General features: G+C 35.4%; 1 protein-coding gene across 2 annotated transcripts in view; it reads left to right on the top strand.

The window, feature by feature from the left end:
* The window catches only part of CUL3 (cullin 3), a 91,344-nt gene that overhangs the window by 21,352 nt on the left and 52,314 nt on the right, over positions 1-17,678 (top strand). Inside the window, exon 2 of one of the 2 annotated variants that reach the window (XM_019753677.2) lies at positions 85-282. The exons of the other annotated variant lie outside the window; for it this stretch is intronic. Within the exon in view, the coding sequence (XP_019609236.1) occupies positions 85-282 (198 nt within the window). The remainder of the gene's footprint in view (positions 1-84; positions 283-17,678) is intronic. 2 annotated transcript variants of the gene reach the window in all.

Below are 17,678 nucleotides of genomic sequence, written 5' to 3'. Positions count from 1 at the left end.
AAATATTTATATGGACAAATACAGATTTTCAACCATTGGTTTTTGTTTTTGTTTTTGTCTCTTTCTCTCTCTTGGATATTACAGATGACCATGGATGAAAAATATGTAAACAGCATTTGGGACCTTCTGAAAAATGCAATTCAAGAAATCCAGCGTAAGAATAACAGTGGTCTTAGTTTTGAGGAGCTCTATAGAAATGCATATACAATGGTTTTGCATAAACATGGAGAAAAGCTCTACACTGGACTAAGAGAAGTTGTTACCGAACATCTCATAAATAAGGTATCCAACTTTAAAGGACTATTGCTAATTATATTGAATCTAGAAAATCCTTATATACCATATTTTACTTTGACTAAAAGTATTGTTTTTAAAGCCTCCAGATAGCCTATAGAAATAATAATCAATGACTGTATTATAAAACCTCACTCAAAACTTAATCAGCTAAATCAGAATTTTTGATAATTGAGAGAGGATGAAATTTGTGATCTGTAATAAATATTTTCTATATAATTAAGGAAGAAAACTTGCAGTAATTTACAAATGCTTATTTATTAATGCTAATTACAAATAATCATTTTTTCCTTAAAATGCTTAATCAGCCCATTTTAGCTTTCTCTACTTTCTCTGCATATTTGAAAATAATAAAACTACATGGTTTAAAAAATATTGTCTTAAGACTTTTCACCATTTGAAATTGACTTTATTCATTTTAACTGAGTTTTATTACAGAAATGTGAATTAAAAACAATACAATGGTGGGCTGTTAACATTACAAAATGGTTCTTTGGTTCAAAAAAGATGTATTTGGTTTTTTTAGAACATGTTTTTATAGAGCAAACTCTTCCACTGCAAGTATGTCTTGCTTTAAGATTGTTACATAAAATGTAAATACCACAGATAAATAAAAACTCCTCAAAGTTTTTGTGTGGTATTAGGGTATTCGTTTTTTAAATTTTATTTTGAAAAAATGGAAAAGTTGCACCAATAGTACAATGATCTCTTTTATTGTAGATTCACCAGTTGTTAACATTTTGCCACATTTTGGCCAATCTTTTTATGATACTTGTTATTACTAGTATGATATTATTGCTGAACAATTAGAGAATAAGTTTTAGATTTACTTACCCTCAAATACTTTGGAATGTTTCTCCTAAGAACAAGGAAATTCTCTTACTTAACCAAAGAACAATGTTCAAAATCAGGCAGTTTAACATTAATATAATACTGTTATCTAATACAGTCCACATACAAATTCACCAGTTGTCCTGTGTAGCAGTGATGTCCTTTATAGCAGTTTGTTTTCTGATCCAGGATCCAATCCAGGATCACAGCCTTTCTTTGTCTTTCAGCACGTTGACATTTTTGAAGAGTATAGGTTAGTTTTTGTAGATTGTCCCTCAGTTTTTGGTTTGTCTGATTGTTTCCTCATGACTAGTTTCAGGTTATGCATTTTTGGCAGGAATAATACATAAGTGATGTTGTGTCCTCAGTGCATCACATCAGGAGGCACATGATGTCAGTTTATCCCATTATTGGTGATGTTAACTTTGATCACTTGGTGTCCGCCAGATATCTCCACTGTAAAGGTACCTTTTTTTCCCTTTGTAATTCTTAAGTAATTTGTTCAGATATATTTTGAGACTGTATAAATATCCTGTTCCCCGAGAAACTTTCATGTGATGGTTTTAGCATCCATTGATGATTCTTGCATGAATCATTATTACTCTAGTGGTTACAAAATAGTCACTTTCTATTTCTACTATTCCTTCTACAAGTCCTTTCTCTTAAGTGGGGTTACATGAGCAGGTAGCTAGTATTTCATAAAGCAGGTAATTGTGTTCTTCATGCAATCAACAGTTTTTGTTAAGTGCCTACTGTGCACAACTTTTAGGAAAATAACAGTGGATGCAAAGAGGTATATGATAACCATCCCTTCCTAGGTTTGTTTGTACTGTGATGTGAGACATGCTACACACATTTAGCTAAGTGTGAGGCATTATATAATTAAGCGGTAAATGAGTTGTATAGGCAATACATGGCTTAGGAATTCTGATGAAGGAGAGATTACCCTGGGCTGTCAGATTTCCTGGGGAAGGATCAAATTGGACTGAGCCATGACAAATTTGGGATATAAGTGAACAATGTGGAAGGCATTTCAGGGATGGCAGATGTCACATGATTATATAGAAATAATATGGGTACACTTAGGTGGTAAGTAGAGTTTAATTGAAGTATATAATAGTTTGTGGCGATTAGTGGATTATAGTGTTGCAAAAATGGTTTGGGAACAAATTGGAGAAAAACTTGAATGTCAAGCTAAGGAATTTGGATTTAATAAACAGTGGACATTTATTGGAGGTTTTTAAGTAGATGATAATGAAACAGACTATTTTAGGAAGATTAAGATGGGAATGATAGAAATGTAGAATTGGGAGGATGTTTGCTAGAAGCAAGAGGAAACCGGAAAAATCTGAGTAAAGCAGTAGGCTAGAAATGAATGGATGATGTCAGAAATTCTAAAGTAAGACTAGATGGAATTTGGTTACTGGGAAAATGTATGGTGCCACCAGTAGAAATATTATGAAGTTATAGTGGAAAACTGATTTGGAATGGGTAGAGGAGATGATAGATTTTATTTTAGATTATACTGGAAATTTTTATAGTTGTCAGGCACCTTAGAAATTATTTTATGTGTGAGGAAAATGGAGTGTGAGATCATAGTAAGGTGCTCAAGTAGGAATATCACATGTTTAGGGGTACACAGGTTTACAGCTTGGTCAGGCTCTAAAGGGACGCTCAGGATTTGGCATTTGGTAGCATATATTGAGGAATAAGTATTGGAGTTTAGAGAACGAAAATTCCAGAGTCAAGGGATGAATCTTCAAAAGCAAACTGCGGTTAAGTAGGTGTGGGAAATAAAGAAGACTGACTTACGCTTGGTATCGAAAGAAAGAAGAAAAATAGAGGAGAAGAATTTTGCTTAAAGATCTTAAAGGGGAGAAGATTGGGATAGCTGAGGTCTTGGCTGTGGAGAGAGCATGGCATTGAGAACACCGGAGGAGTCACGGTAGGAGAGGGTCTTGTTCTGCTTTGCCAGGGGCTCTGTAGGGAGTGGTGATGATCACGGCTACCTTAACTACGGCGTGCTAGGTCCAGTTCTAAGGCTTTTACATGTGTTAACTTAGTTAATGGGCTCAATCCGATGAGCCAGACGCTACTATTAAGCTCTGCTTTACAAGTGAAGAAACTGAGGCACAGAGAATTGGTGATTTGTCCAAATGCATGTAGCTAGTAAGTGGCCTGGGTGGAACAGTTTTCAGTCAGTGTGGCTGCAGGCTGAGTCCTTGTCTTCTCTGTACATCTGCTCCTGGGGCATAGTGAGTGGACTGACGTGCATTAAATAGGCTGTCACTGAGCGTGCATAGGGGCTTCAAAGACATTGGCTCAGTGTTTGGAAACCTATAGTCCTTTACATTCTAGGTCTTGGTTTATATAATTAAAATGAAGGAATTGGCAGTAATAGCTCTGAGATTATTTAGTTCTAAAACGAAAATGAGCTGAAGAGACCTGGAATATCCCGTGGGGAATCTGCTAAGGAATTGCCAAGTGAGGGGAAAGATAGCTCAGTAGGAAATGGCCTAAATGTGTGAATTTTTTTTTTAGTTTTTTTTTTTTAAGCAGTGCTTTTCAGCTCTGGGCACAGATGCAGAAAAAAGCATCTGTAGTTACTGTGCTAGGATTGAGAATTGGCTTGTCTAAAAACTGAGGAGAGGAGGGGAGGCCAGAGTTGTGAGGTCAGTGTTTAAGTGATTGATTTTTGAACTCTGCGACATGGTTAGGTAGAAATTGAAGTCATGTTAATAAATAACTCCATGGTAACTGTGAGAGCTTTAGCATATTTTAAGTTGCTTAAAGTGGTCCTAGATCGAAGATTAACTGTCATTTCAAAATGCAGGCAGTGCCCTATAATATATTCCAGAGAACATCTATTCAGGTTGCTTGTACTAAAGAAGTTAAAAATATATGTGCTCAATTCTTAAGTTTATTTTTTTTAAAAAAGACATTAATGATATGTCACCAGTATCTGAAAATGTTCTTTAATATTTTTCTTTCGCTAACACTCATTTGACCAGCTTAAAGTGTCAGTTTCTGACGAGGAAATACGCCAAGTACATCATATCTAGTGATTGGTTTCTTTGTTTCGGTTGAATTAAGTTTTTGAATTTCTGCTAGTATCTGTCCTTTCATTTTTGTGTTTTCCATTTCATTTTTACTCTATGAAAAACTTCACTGTATAAATACAGTACTACTGTATGAAGGAGACACTACCAAGACAAGCCTATTAGCTGACAGGCAGGGCCATCAGACAATAATTGCCTAAAACGTTCCCTGATTTAGGAAGTCTCACATTCTGCCAAATGAGACTTTTAGGAAGGTGTCCGATAAAATATGCTGAAGTGTGGTTTGCATGAAAATCTGTTAATCTGTTATTTGTCTCTACCTCCTACCTTCTGAATGGAAGGTAAAGGAATGGTTTAGGGTTCTGTGGTACCACAGTAACCACCTTCAGTCTCACAGAATATATCCCATATATCCCTTTCTGTTTTGAAAGCATACTACATGGTATGTTCATCAAATTTTTGTTCACTTTGCTTTTAGCAGTTAGCTGAACTGCTTAACTAATAATTGTGTGTGTGTGTGTGTGTGTGTGTGTGTGTGTGTGTGTGTGTGTGTTTTAGCAAAATTATTTTCTACGGAAGTGAACCTTTTAGTGCAGCTGGAACCTATCTTTCGTGTTGAAGAATTCAAAGGAAGTACAGTTTACATGGATATGGGTTTATTATAGTTTGTTGGTACCCTGATTTCAAGATGAGAATAGTGAACATTTTGAGGAACATTTCTGGTAGAGTAGAGTGCTACCTACTGCCAGAGGGCAGGTGAAGGGAGGACACATCTTTGGGATGAAAGTAGCTGATTATTGGCTTTGGAAATAAGTTCACAAAATTGAAGCAGGCGTAGAAAAGCTAAATGCTGTTTCTCTTACTTGGTAGTATTTTCTTCCTATCCTAGAGGAATGTTCCCTTTGAGGAAACTGAGCCCCAAAGGAATTCAGTGACTTTGTCAAGACCACAAAGCAAAACTGAGGGTGTCATGTGACCTTTGTGCCTTGCCATAAGAAAAATCTTGGCTTATTTTAGTAAATACGAAAACGTTTCAGAATTCACAGGGATTGTATTTTCTTTAACATTTTTCTTTTAAATAGCTTTAAAAGCATGTTTGTACTGGAGAAAAAAAAGTTCTTCTACTTTTCAGTTTTAAGAATTTTTAAATTATAGATTATTTTGTAAAAGTCTCAAAAGTATCCATATAAGACTTATCATAAAATTCAACATTCAAAAGTATTTATTATTTGCCAGGCTCCGACTTAAGTGTTAGAAATCTATTGGTAAATAGAATGCATGTATTCTATTGCACCCATAGAACAGATAAACAAGTAAACAAATGTTTAGTTATAAAATATAATGAAGAAATCGGGATATAGTGATAGAGAAAAATGATGAGGGCAACTACTCAGCTCACAGGGCTCTTTGAGGAACCAGTGAAGTTAAACTGGGATGTGAATGAGAAAGGTGCTCATGAAAAAAGTGGGTTGAAGAGCATTCCGGGCAAACGGAATACCTATCAAACATTTTTTGTATAAAGGCCCAGATAGTTCATATTTTCAGCTTCCTGAGCCATTTGTTCTGTGTCAGGGCTCCTCAGTCTCCTGTTGTAGCACGTGGACAGCAATAGACCATAGTGGTGAGTGGGTGTGGCAGCATTCCAAGAAAACTGTTTGAAAAGACAGCAGGTCATCTTCTGTCAATTCCTGTACTAGAGAAATTGGGGGTGGGAGGGCGGGGACTGTTCTGAATGGGAAATTAAGAATTGGCAGTGGGGAACAGTGCAACAAGGCTGAGATGGGAGAGAGAAGCAGACGCCGGCTCATGCCAAGCCTTGAAGCCAGCATACACGGGCTTCGTACTTAATTATATGTACATTAGGAAACCATTCAAGGATTTTAAGCATCACAGTGATAGGATCTGATGTAGGTTTTTAAAATATTACTCTGGGTGCTATGTGGTAAATTAGTTAGAGGGCCCAAGAGTTAAGAGAGAGGAAGAAAAAGGAGTAATCCAATAGTTCAGGTCAACGACGATGGTGATCTTGCAGGAGTGCAGAGACAGTGGGGATAGAGGAAAGTTTTCAGATTCAAGATATATTTCGGATGTATATTTTACCTGCAGACTGATTATAGAGAATAAAGAAAAGGGAAGAATCCAAGATGATTTCTAGATTTGGGGCTCTTGAACAACTTGGTGATTCCATTTTTTGATTTGGAGTAAAAAACGGAGCTCCATTTGGACAGGTTAATTAATAAGATGCCCGTGAAATTGCATATGCAAATCCGTTCTCTGAGAAGTTTGGACTGAAAATATAAATTTGGGAATTATGAGCATTTAGATGATATTTAAAGCCCTGTAAATAGGTGAAATAACAAAGAAAAAAGAAACAAGGGCTCCCTGTTGAATGAACCCCGATGAATTTAAACATTTCACGTAGTTGGAGGATTGCAGTGGAGACTGAAAAATGGCTAGACTGTTAGTGGTTAAGGTCAGCTCTAACCTTAAATTATAAATTTCAACATTTATCTGAATTGTGGTTTTTCGTGTGTGTTTGTGTGAGAGAGAGAGAGAGAGAGAAAAGACCATTTTAAATTCAGAAATAGGGATAATCAATTGTTACTTGTGGGTAGGGTTAGGTAAGGGTTGAGTTGTTTCTTAAAATTTTTTCCTACAGATTTGTTGAGGTATAATGGACAAATAAAATTTTTAAGATTTAAAATGTTTTGTTTGGGGGGGGCATCTCCTTTTAGAAATTCCTATTTGGGGTTCAAACTTGACAGTCTCTAAGCTCACAGTACAGTAACCAAAGGCATGCTTTTTCTTCTACCCACTGTTGAGAACACCATGTTTAATAGTAAGAAATAACTTAGAGGTAAATTGAGTGGAAAAGTACTGGGTAGAAAGTAGGGAGAACTGGACTTCAGGCCTAATTCTCCACTAACAGTCTTGAACAAATTACTAGACTTTTTGAATTTCAGATTATTAATTTATAAAATGAGATTGGGGTTCATTTTGTTAGCCTGAATGAGCCTTAAAACTATATCATGATTACATGTCTTGACAACTTGGGGTTACTAAGACTTAGAAAGATCATAGTTTTTGCAGTTTACCATTGTTCACTCCTGTATCATAATACATATGTGTTTAGAATAAAAACTTTTCCGTTTTTAATTGTCAAGGGAGAAACTTTCTTTTGTTTTAATGTGTCAAGAACTTTATCTCAATTCTGTGATGCTTAACAGTTCTCTTAGATTTGCTTTATGTTTAATTTCCCTTTCTCTTTCAAATTATTACTCTATAGTAATAATTGAATACATGGCAGCCTCATAAAAGAGCTATATAAAAGTTCATTCTCATACTTTTGACAGTTGTTTTCCTCTTGGAAAACAGCTGAACAAGAAAGATGTTGACTTTAACTCTACTAGAAACAGCTTCTTATTGATAAAAAGAACACTTATTCCAGTGGCTTCCAAAATCTTTCTATTCATACACCCTATTCTTAAATAATATGATTGGATGGGAAGAAGGCAGAATAAGAGGAGCTTTATCCTGCTCATTTTCATTCATTCAGAAAACTGCTTTTTGAGGACCTATTATGTGACAGGCACTAGTCTACTAAGCATTTGCCATCTAGCAAAGATCCCTGCCTTTGCAGAACTCTTGTTTTAGACTTACATACTTGAATCTGTGCCTTCTAATTCTGCTCAATTCTAAGCTCTTTGTTTTACAGGCAGAGAAATGGAAGCCTTGAGGGGGAATAGTTTTCAATTTTTACGTGATTTTCTTATTTGGATTTTTTTTTTGTAAACTAAAATCTTTATGCAATAACACGCTACTGTTAATTTTTTGTATATAGGGTCTCATTTGCTGAAAATGATATCTTTATGTATACTATTGTTTTAATGTATTAATTTTTCTCCCCAGTTTTAGATGGAAAATGAGAAGAGCTAGAGTTTCAGATTTTATGTTTATTTGTAGGTAAATTAAGATGTTTATGTGAGGGTACTAATTACATGTGGAAATGAAGTTGGTAATTTTATGGTAAACTCAAGACTATTTTGTAGGCCAATTAAATAGACTTAGCTTTTATAATCAAGCTTTTTAGTACTTTTCCTCCCTTTCTAGGCAAATGTGAATGAATGTAGAGAGATTTTTTAATGGCATTTATGTACAAAAGATGTTATAAATATAATGATTGCAGTGAATTATGAGGGACGTTGATAGAAACACTCAGGAATAAGGTCTTTGTGTTAGCAAAGACAGGCCCACAGATAACTGAGTGTCTCCGTGTTGCAGCCACCCAAAAATAATTAGGACACCATGCCTACCTATCAGCAGGAAGCCCCCAGTTTTAGAGAGGTAATCATCAGATTTGAAGGGGAATTGTTTTCCCTGAGGAATTCAGGACACGGTAGAAAGAGGAGCTCACTTTTGATGAGCTTTAAAGGGTTATTAAAGATTCATCATGTGAAGGAACAAAGGCAAAAGACAGTCTCAGTTGGAAAAATGGCATGAGCGAAAAAGGCAGGGAGGTGTGAGTATTGGTGAGGTAGATCATTGTAGATGGCACATAAAGAACTTTAAGTGCATTTGGAGGAAATGAGAATGGTAGTTATTTGCACTAAATTTTGAAAAGCATTGGGGGGGGCATAGCTTTTATTCTGTGTGTGGTGGGAGTTGTTGATTTTTATCTTTGAAAAGAGACTGAAGTGGAAAAGTTGGAGTAAAAGGTTTAGTAGCAGTGCCATTTTCAGTGCTTCATTGCTAGTTACCTTTCATTCTGCCGTCTTGTCTTATTCTTTTTTCTAACTTAAAGTTGCTGGAAGAAACTGAGAACCCATTGGATTAATATTGGCGTTGCTTAAGGTGATGACAGAGGAGTGAGAAGAGAAAGGCTGTGAGCTAGGTGTACAAACCCTTGAATATGATATGGAAGAGTTACTTGATGGATATGATACAGAAGAGTAATCACAAGAGGAAGAAATTGTTGGGGATAAGGTGGGGAATAGGGATTAGTAGAGAATCAGGAAGATAGCAACCATAGGATGTGCGGGGCATAGGAAGGAAATTGAGTCGCTTCTAGTTTGAAAGGATTAGAAAAGATGTTCCTGGAGAGCCAGGTTTAAAGTGTTACTTAGCCAGTTCACCCATGTTAAACACCAGTTACTTCCGCTTACGTTGTTGAGTAGACTTATAAGTACTGTGAGTGCAGGTGCCCCTGTCTGTCTGGTTTTCTGTTGTATTTTCTAGTGATACTCTTTTAGTATATTAAATAAGTGAATGAACGAGCAAGGACCTGTTTCATCCATCTTTGTGTTTCCTGCCTCTTCACGTAGTTGGCAGTCAATAATTGTGTGTTGAAAAGAACCTTTAAGAATAATACTAGCAGTTAAATGGAAACCATCATGGTTTATATCCATGAACTGCCGAGATGTGTTTTGTCTTCTGTATGTAGGTAATACTTCTATCTACCCAAGTTAATTACTGAATCTAACCACTGTTTAAACAGAGTGTGTTTCACCATTTAAAACCACAGTGTAATTTTTAGGTTGCATACATACCTCTGTTTTTTTTGAGACTGGAGTTTGTCAGTGTACTGGATACTAGATACTGTGACCTTGTACAATGGTAGTTCTTTGTTTCCAAGAAAACAAAAAATTGCCATACTTTATATATGTTTTACCACTTATTCTGTCCGTATCCCCATTGTTCAGTTTAACTAAGGTACTTTTGCTATGATGGCTTTTAGTGTATATCTTATTGTCTTAACCATTGGGGATCGAGTAATTTACAAATGATAATTCATATTATCCTTCTGTGATATACTACTTTTTGCTTTCTGTTTTCTCTTTTCAACCAGTAGGTAAAAAACTACCATTTTTTTTTAATGGCATTACTTTGTACTCAGAAAAATCCTGATTTTGTAAGTTGTTTTATTGAAAAAAGAAAAATTAAAAAGAGTATCTAAACAAAGAATGTATTTTTTAAACATGAAGCCAAATTTAGATGAAATTTTTATTTGCTTGAACATGTACCAAATTTTCTTTATGTATGAAATTATGAAAATGTTCTAATTCTCATTGTGTGACCCTCCTTTGAACCTCGTGACTTCTCTAGTGCTAGTCATTGTATTCTACTTCGTAGTGAGGTCACATGAAGACTATTATTAGGGTCCTCTTTTCTCCCTTCCCCCTAGAGATTATACCGTAGCTGAATGCATCTTGTATCCCCCATAGTGCCTAGCATCTTGCTTTGCTTGTTGCAAGTAATCATTAAATATTTGAATTGTCATTTTGGGGAAAGATTTTATGTATTCTTTTGAATTAAGAGCTTCACTTTGGACACTTAAAGCAAAGAGTGAGTGGGGAATATTGCCCCTAGGAATGAATTTGATTTTGAAATTGCAAGTAGTGTGCTCTTTGTGAAGTGCTTAAACTTATATTACTAATTATATATACATTAGAAGAAGAAGTAGAAGAATATTCCAACTAGTAGAAGAATATTCCAACATCAATCAAGAAAAAAATTTTCCCTGCTGTGGCTATCTTTTGTTAATGATAATGTCATGATTCCTCTAATCAAGATTGCCACCTTTATTCTGAAAGTTTAGTGAAAATAATGAGAACAATCTTGTCAATCTAGCAAATATCAATCTAGCAAATATCAAGTGAATTTTATATCATTCAGGAATCACTTGTCATTAGTAAATTCTTAGAAAGTTTTAAATATCTATAGCAGTTAAGAGTAATTCTCCTAATCTTAGTAGAAGCTTGCTTTGAAATACAGAAATCCTAAGATTGTTATATGTATTATGAGAGCAGCATCTATTCACCAAACTTATATTGAATATACAAATAATATGAGGTTGACTGCATTACAAGCTCCTCCAAATACGGAGTAAAATAAGTCCTTTTGCTTATAGAGAATGTAATGTATAGATACCCCTGGTCTTCACAGAATGTGAAAGAATTTACCAGACTCAGAAGGAATAGAAGTTAGAAAGTTTATTCAAGAATAAAGGCGCAGGCAGAGAAGCTACCGGGGGTAGACAACTGCACCTAACTTCAGGTTAGCTTTTTCTTATGTAGGAAAGGGTAGGTAAATTTTCTCACAGCAGATGTGACATCCATCTGACTTATAGACTAAGGTCATTTGATTGACATATGCAGGCTGTATAACTAGTTTCTTTCTGCACATGCTTCTACCCATAATGCATACAGAAAAACCCACGGGGTTGCCAAGCCATAATGTTCATTTTATTCTAATTGTATTACAATGAGGCTGGAATTCAAGCTGAGGGCAGGCTCCAGCAGACTGCGCAGGTGTCAAAAACTAGATATTTCTGGTTGGGGTCTTACCTCCTTTTTCTAAGGATGTTTCAAGAGAAAAATGTATCTCTAAAGGCTGAGTCTGGGGAGGGGATGCAGGCCTGGGCGATCCCCTTGGGCTCACTGTTAATAACTCTTTTTCTGCCTCATCAGAGACGTTTCTGTTTATAGAGGAAAGGAAAGCAAGAATCAAGTGAAAATTGAGAGTTTAGAAATCCTATGTGAAATATGTGGACATGTGTGCATGTGTTTTACGTCACTTGCTTCTCAACATTTAAGACACTTAAGAATTTTCTGGTAATCTTGTTAAAATGCAGATTCTGACTCAGTAAACCTGAGACAGGACCTGAGATTGTGCATTTCTAACAAGCTCCCAGTTGGTGATGAGCATGTTGACCCTGAAACTGCTGTGGAGCCGCTGAGGAGCAAGATTCAAGTCCACGCGGGAATAATGTTACACATGTGTGACACATAATGTTATTATGGTAGCGAGTGCTTCAGTGTCCTTTAATGTGGGCTAGGCACTGTTCTAAGCATTCTGTGTATGTCAGCTCATTTTATACAAACAATAGGTCCTTGAAGTAAGTGCTGCTGTTATTATTATTTTATTAAAACTTATACACAAAGAAATTAAGTTACTCAAGGTTACACATCCACTTAGTGTTGGATCTGTGATTTGAATCAGGCAAATTGGCTCTTCAGCATCCATACTCCTGTGCTGCCATTATTCACTGGATATGACTGTTATATAAAAACAGCAAAACATTGCACTCTCTTTCTTTAATCTTTTAAATCAGGAATTCTAGGGCTAAGGCAAGGAGCTGTGGAGCTGGTTTGAAACGTGTGTGTTGGATTAGAAGAAATGTCTTCTGTTATATTTCGTGGCTTAGCTTCCATTGAGATTTCACTTCTTTACTAAGCCACTTTTTCTGATAGGTTTATGCCACATCACTCTGGTGGGATGAAGTGAAAATTTTTTGAGATCTTTAAAACTAATTCCTTAATGACATTTCTTGGAAAAATAGGATATACGTAACGAGTAAAATTTGTAAAGTGACAAGCCCCCAAATCACGTATGTGGGACTGAAAAAATTCAAATGATATAAGTGCGAACTTAAATGCTCTTTTTAATCATGGGTAAATGTTGCATATTTATGTAAATACTCTGGTTTCATCAGATGAAACAATTAGTATGTTTTAGAATTTAGAGCCAAAAAGATATATAGCAGACATCCACTGGCTCTCAGTTATTTTAAAACCGTGGGAAACCCCTTTTAAATCATACAAAACCAATAGAAATCATGTTTCATCAGGGGAAACGGAGCCCGCCCTGCAGTGGTACTAAGGCATCTTAGTGGAGCCTGGTGTGAATGCCATTGATCTAAGCAACCCCAGACCTATTACAGGTAAGAGGAGCTGCAGGCCAGATGGATTAAGTAACTTGGTCATGTCCTAGTTACAGCTGTCTGCCCTGGGCAGTCGTTTGTAAATACTAGTTTGATTGTTTTAGCTCCTGGGTAAATGTTAAATTACTGCAGGTTTCTAGGAGGTCACACCTCTTAAACGCACAGTATCTTTCCGATACTTTTCAATGTTCTTTGTATAATTAGCATGTACTCCTGTTATTCATGCCCCATTTTGTTTTTAATACATGATGTCTATTTTAATGCAAAATAATGCTAAATACAAATTTCCATACTTCAGAAATATGATTATTGTGCTGAGTTTTGAGATGTAAGAAGGGAGTCCTTAACTTTCAGTAATCCCTGTCATTAATTCTATTGCTCAGTTCTAGTTTCAGTGAACTTTAGAACTAACATCTTATACATAGTAAGTTTTAGCTGATGAATGTCTTTTGTTGTCTAGAAATTCTGTTAGGATTGGCTGCCTGGGATTTTGCTTCAGGCATTGAAATTTAGAGGGTGAAAAAATTTTAATTAATGATTAAAAATAGTTGTGTGTGGATGTGTTAAGAGTGTGGGGAACTGTGCAGATTATTAATGCCCTTCAGCTCTCCCACCAGACAAGCTGCTGGCCCAGGGTCAGCCTCCTTGTCAATCCATGAAGATATTTGGATGTGAAAACTCAAGGGGAAGCTCGTGCTCGCTGGCCTTTCCTGTCCTCCTCCTTTCCATCCGTCTCCTCCTCCCTTGGCCAGTAATTTGACTGATTTGAGGATGTGTTTTTTGCAACTTAGACATTAATTTATCAGTGAATATGTTTTATTGCAATGTCAAAAAATAAAGGTTTTTATTTGACTTGGTAATTCCACTTTAATCTTTGCTAGGGATATAGTAAAAAGAAAAGGAAAGGCTATATTATATTCACAGAAATGAAGAATGTAGTAGGACAATTTGAGTTATTGCAGTCGTTCATAAGATTGATATACTCAAAATAAAACACAATTCCTTCATTGTTTGGCATTCAATTTGCCTTTATGAGTTAAAACTGTGGTATCATAGCTTGTGTTTATGGTACAATAATAAAACAGGAACCAACTTAAGAATCATAATTGCTGCAAGTTTTAAAAAATCAATATACAGTAAGACTAACCTTTTGTTTTTATGTACAGTTCTATGAATTTTATCCCATGTGTAGATTCATATAACCAATAATCAATATATAATAGAACATTTCCTCACCCCAGAAAACTCCGTTTTTCACTTCATAGTCACATCTTCCCCCCATCCCTAATACCTGGCAACTACTGATCTGTGTCACTACAGTTTTGTTTTCTCAAGAATGTGATATAAATGGAGTTGTATAGTTTGTAGCCTTTTGAGACTAACTTCTTTGTTGATTCACCATAATTACTTTGAGATTGATCCAAGCTGTTATATGTATCAATAGTTTGTTCCTTTTTGTTGCTAGTAACATTTTATTGTATGAATGTACCATAGTTTGCTTATATCTGTTTACCAAGTTACTTGTTGAAAGACATTTGGGTTGTATACAGTTTCTTGTATGAATAGAGCTGCTTTTGTGTGAATATAAGTTTTCATTTCTCTAGGGTAAATACCTAAGAGTGGGGATTGCTGGGTCATATGGTAAGTGTATATTTAACTTCATAAGATACTGCCAAAATGTTTTCCTGTGGGGCTGTACCATTTTGCATTCCCTTCTTTTGCCATGTACCACGTTTCCCTGAAAATAAGACCTAGCCGGACAATCAGCTCGAATGAGTCTTTTGGAGCAAAAATTAATATAAGACCTGGTCTTATTTTACTATAATAGACCGGGTATAACATATAATTATAATATATAATATAATATAATATAATAATATAATATAATATAATATAATATAATGTAATATAATATAATACCAGATCTAATATAATATAACATTATATAATATAATATCAGGTCTTATATTAATTTTTGCTCCAAAAGACTCATTAGAGCTGATTGTCTGGCTAGGTCTTATTTCCAGGGAAACATGGTATGGAGAGTTCTAGTTGATGGGAATCTTTTCCAGCACTTGGTATTGTCAGTATATTTTATTTTAGCCAGTCTAACCTGTGTGTAGTGGTATCTCATCCTGGTTTTAATTTGCATTTCTTAATGTTGCTGAACATCTTTTCATGTACAGAATTGCCTTTATATATCCTCTTTGGTCTAGTGTCGGTTCAAGTCTTTCGCCCATTTCTTAATTGAATTGCTTGTTTTCCTTACTGAGTTGTAAGAGGTTTTTATTTTTATGTACTATGGATACAAGTAATTTGATATCTTTCCCCCAGTCTATAGTTTCTTTCTATTATTTTAACATTATTTGCAGAACAAAAGTTTTTAATTTTGATGGAGTATAATTTTTCATTTATAGATCATGCTTTTTTGGTGTTATGTTGGAGGTTGCTTAAAATCTCAGATGACATTTTTCTTCTTGTGTTTCATTTTCGTATACCTTTTTCTTTGAATTACTGTAGTGCTTTGGAAATGATACGCTATAACTAGATATTTTTCTCCTACAGTAAATGTTAATGTGGAGTGTTAGTTGATGACTTACAAAAATCAGGACTCAGAATTGCATCAATATTATTAATATATAAGAACATATTCATGTTGAAGAAATTCTGTGAATGGAAGGAACAGAAATGGTTGGTGTGGCTCTTTTAAGCCAGTGGTTTCCTAATCCTGGCCGCAGTATCAGAATCACTAGGTAGCTTTTTTTGCCAAAAAAACACACAACAGAGATTCTCTTTCTTTGGATCTTGGGTGGGCCCCAAATTTTTTAACAGTCTTTATTTTTTAGAGAAGTTTTAGATGCACAACAAAATTAAGCAGTTTTCCCATATACTCTGCCTTCACAGACAATTACAGCCCTCCCCTACTTTCAGCATCTCACACCAGAATGGTACAGTTGTTACAATGGATGAACCCACGTTGATGTATCAGTATCTCCCAGTCTATAGTTTACATTAGGGGTCACTCTTGAGTTTTGACAAATGAATAATGAAATGTATCCTCCATTATAGTACCAAACAGAAAGTTTCACTGCCCTCTGTGCTCTGCCTGTCATCTCTCCCTCCACCCTAACCCCTGGCAACCAGTTTTTTCAGTCTCCTTAGTTTTGCCTTTTCCAGAATGTCTCTATAGTAGTTGGAATTGTACGGTATGTAGCCTTTTCATAACGTCTTCTTTTACTTAGTAATACGCACTTAAGGTTCTTCCATGTCTTTTCATGGCTTGATAGCTCATTTTCTTTTTAGTGTTAAATAATATTCTACTGCCTGGATGTAGCACAACTTACTTGTTTACCTACTGTAGAACATCCTTGGTTGCTTCCAAGTTTTGGCAATTATAAATAAAGCTGTGATAAACATCTGTGTGGGGGTTTTGTGTAGATATAAGTTGTTAACTCCTTTGGTATTTATACCAAGGAACATAATTGCTGGATCATGTGGTAAGTATATGTCTAGTTTTGTGAGAAACTGACATACTGTCTTCCAAAATGTCTTCCATTTTTGCCTTTCCACCAGCAGTAAGTGAGAGTTCCTGGTGCACTACGCCCTTCCCAGCATTTTGTGTTATCAGTGTCTAGGATGGTGGCCCTTCTAATAGATGCATAGTGGTGTTCCATTGTTTTAATCTGCCATTCCTTAGTGATCAGTTGGTGAACATCTTTTCTTACTCTTATTTGCCATCTGGATTTTTATTTTGGTGAGCTGTCCAGGTCTTTTGCCAGTTTTTTAAATTGGGTTGTTCATTTTTTTGTTGAGTTATATGAATTCTCTGTATACAGTAAGTCCTCACTTAACATCGTTGATAGATTCTGTGAATTTAAGTGAAATGACATGCAATGAAACCAGTTTTACCGTAGGCTGAGAAACAAGGTAGAACAGTCCCTTATCAGATAGGTCTTTTGAAAATGTTTTCTCCTCGTCTGTGTCTTCTTATTCTCTTGATGAAAATCTGTTGCTCTTAAATGATTCTAATTCTCCACTGGGTTTCTGATTTCCTGTTTTAAACTATTGTCTGTGTATTGATTTTTCTTTTGCAAGATTAAGTGCCATGCACAGCCATCAGTTTTCAACTACTCATTTTACAGCTGGTCCCATCTTACGCTCAACTTCCATGGCTTTGTTAGTTGTTCATACTTGTCTTGTTCAAATTCCAACTCGTCATCTGGATAATCTCGTGTAGGTTTTCTTAAGCAATAATTCCGGTCATACTTACCTGCAGGCCCCTTTGGTTCTGGTACCACCTCTATAGCAGGGTTCCTTCCCATTTGTCTTTGCTCGTGCAAAACCTAATGGTGGTTGTGTTAGAGTCTGAAACTAACGAAGTTACTTCCACACACTGTCTTCACTTTCTATCTTTTTCACAATTTATTGTTAACTTGTAAAATGAGGTTAATTTTTTCCACTTAATGTGTATTTTGGTTTATATGCCAACTTATCTTTTGAAAAGCCTGTTTTAATTTTCATAAAGATTGAATTTTCATCTCATTCTTACCATTTTATTGTATATTTGTGGCCAAATGTCCATTTACTTTTCATCTATCAGAGTAGAAAGATATTTTCTAGTATTAGAGATATAATTTTTTTGCGCATAGAATGATCTGAATAATTAAGAGGAGATTACAGCAAGTATATCTAACATTTATTTTATATCTTTTAGGTATATGTGTGTATGTGTAATTATTCAAAAATAAATATAACAATTAACTCTTAATAGCTGT

Source organism: Rhinolophus sinicus, linkage group LG01, assembly GCF_036562045.2.
Source record: "Rhinolophus sinicus isolate RSC01 linkage group LG01, ASM3656204v1, whole genome shotgun sequence".
NCBI classification, from domain to species: Eukaryota; Metazoa; Chordata; class Mammalia; order Chiroptera; family Rhinolophidae; genus Rhinolophus; species Rhinolophus sinicus.
Note: the sequence above shows the minus strand (reverse complement) of the source record. Positions and strands in the feature narration are given on the sequence as shown.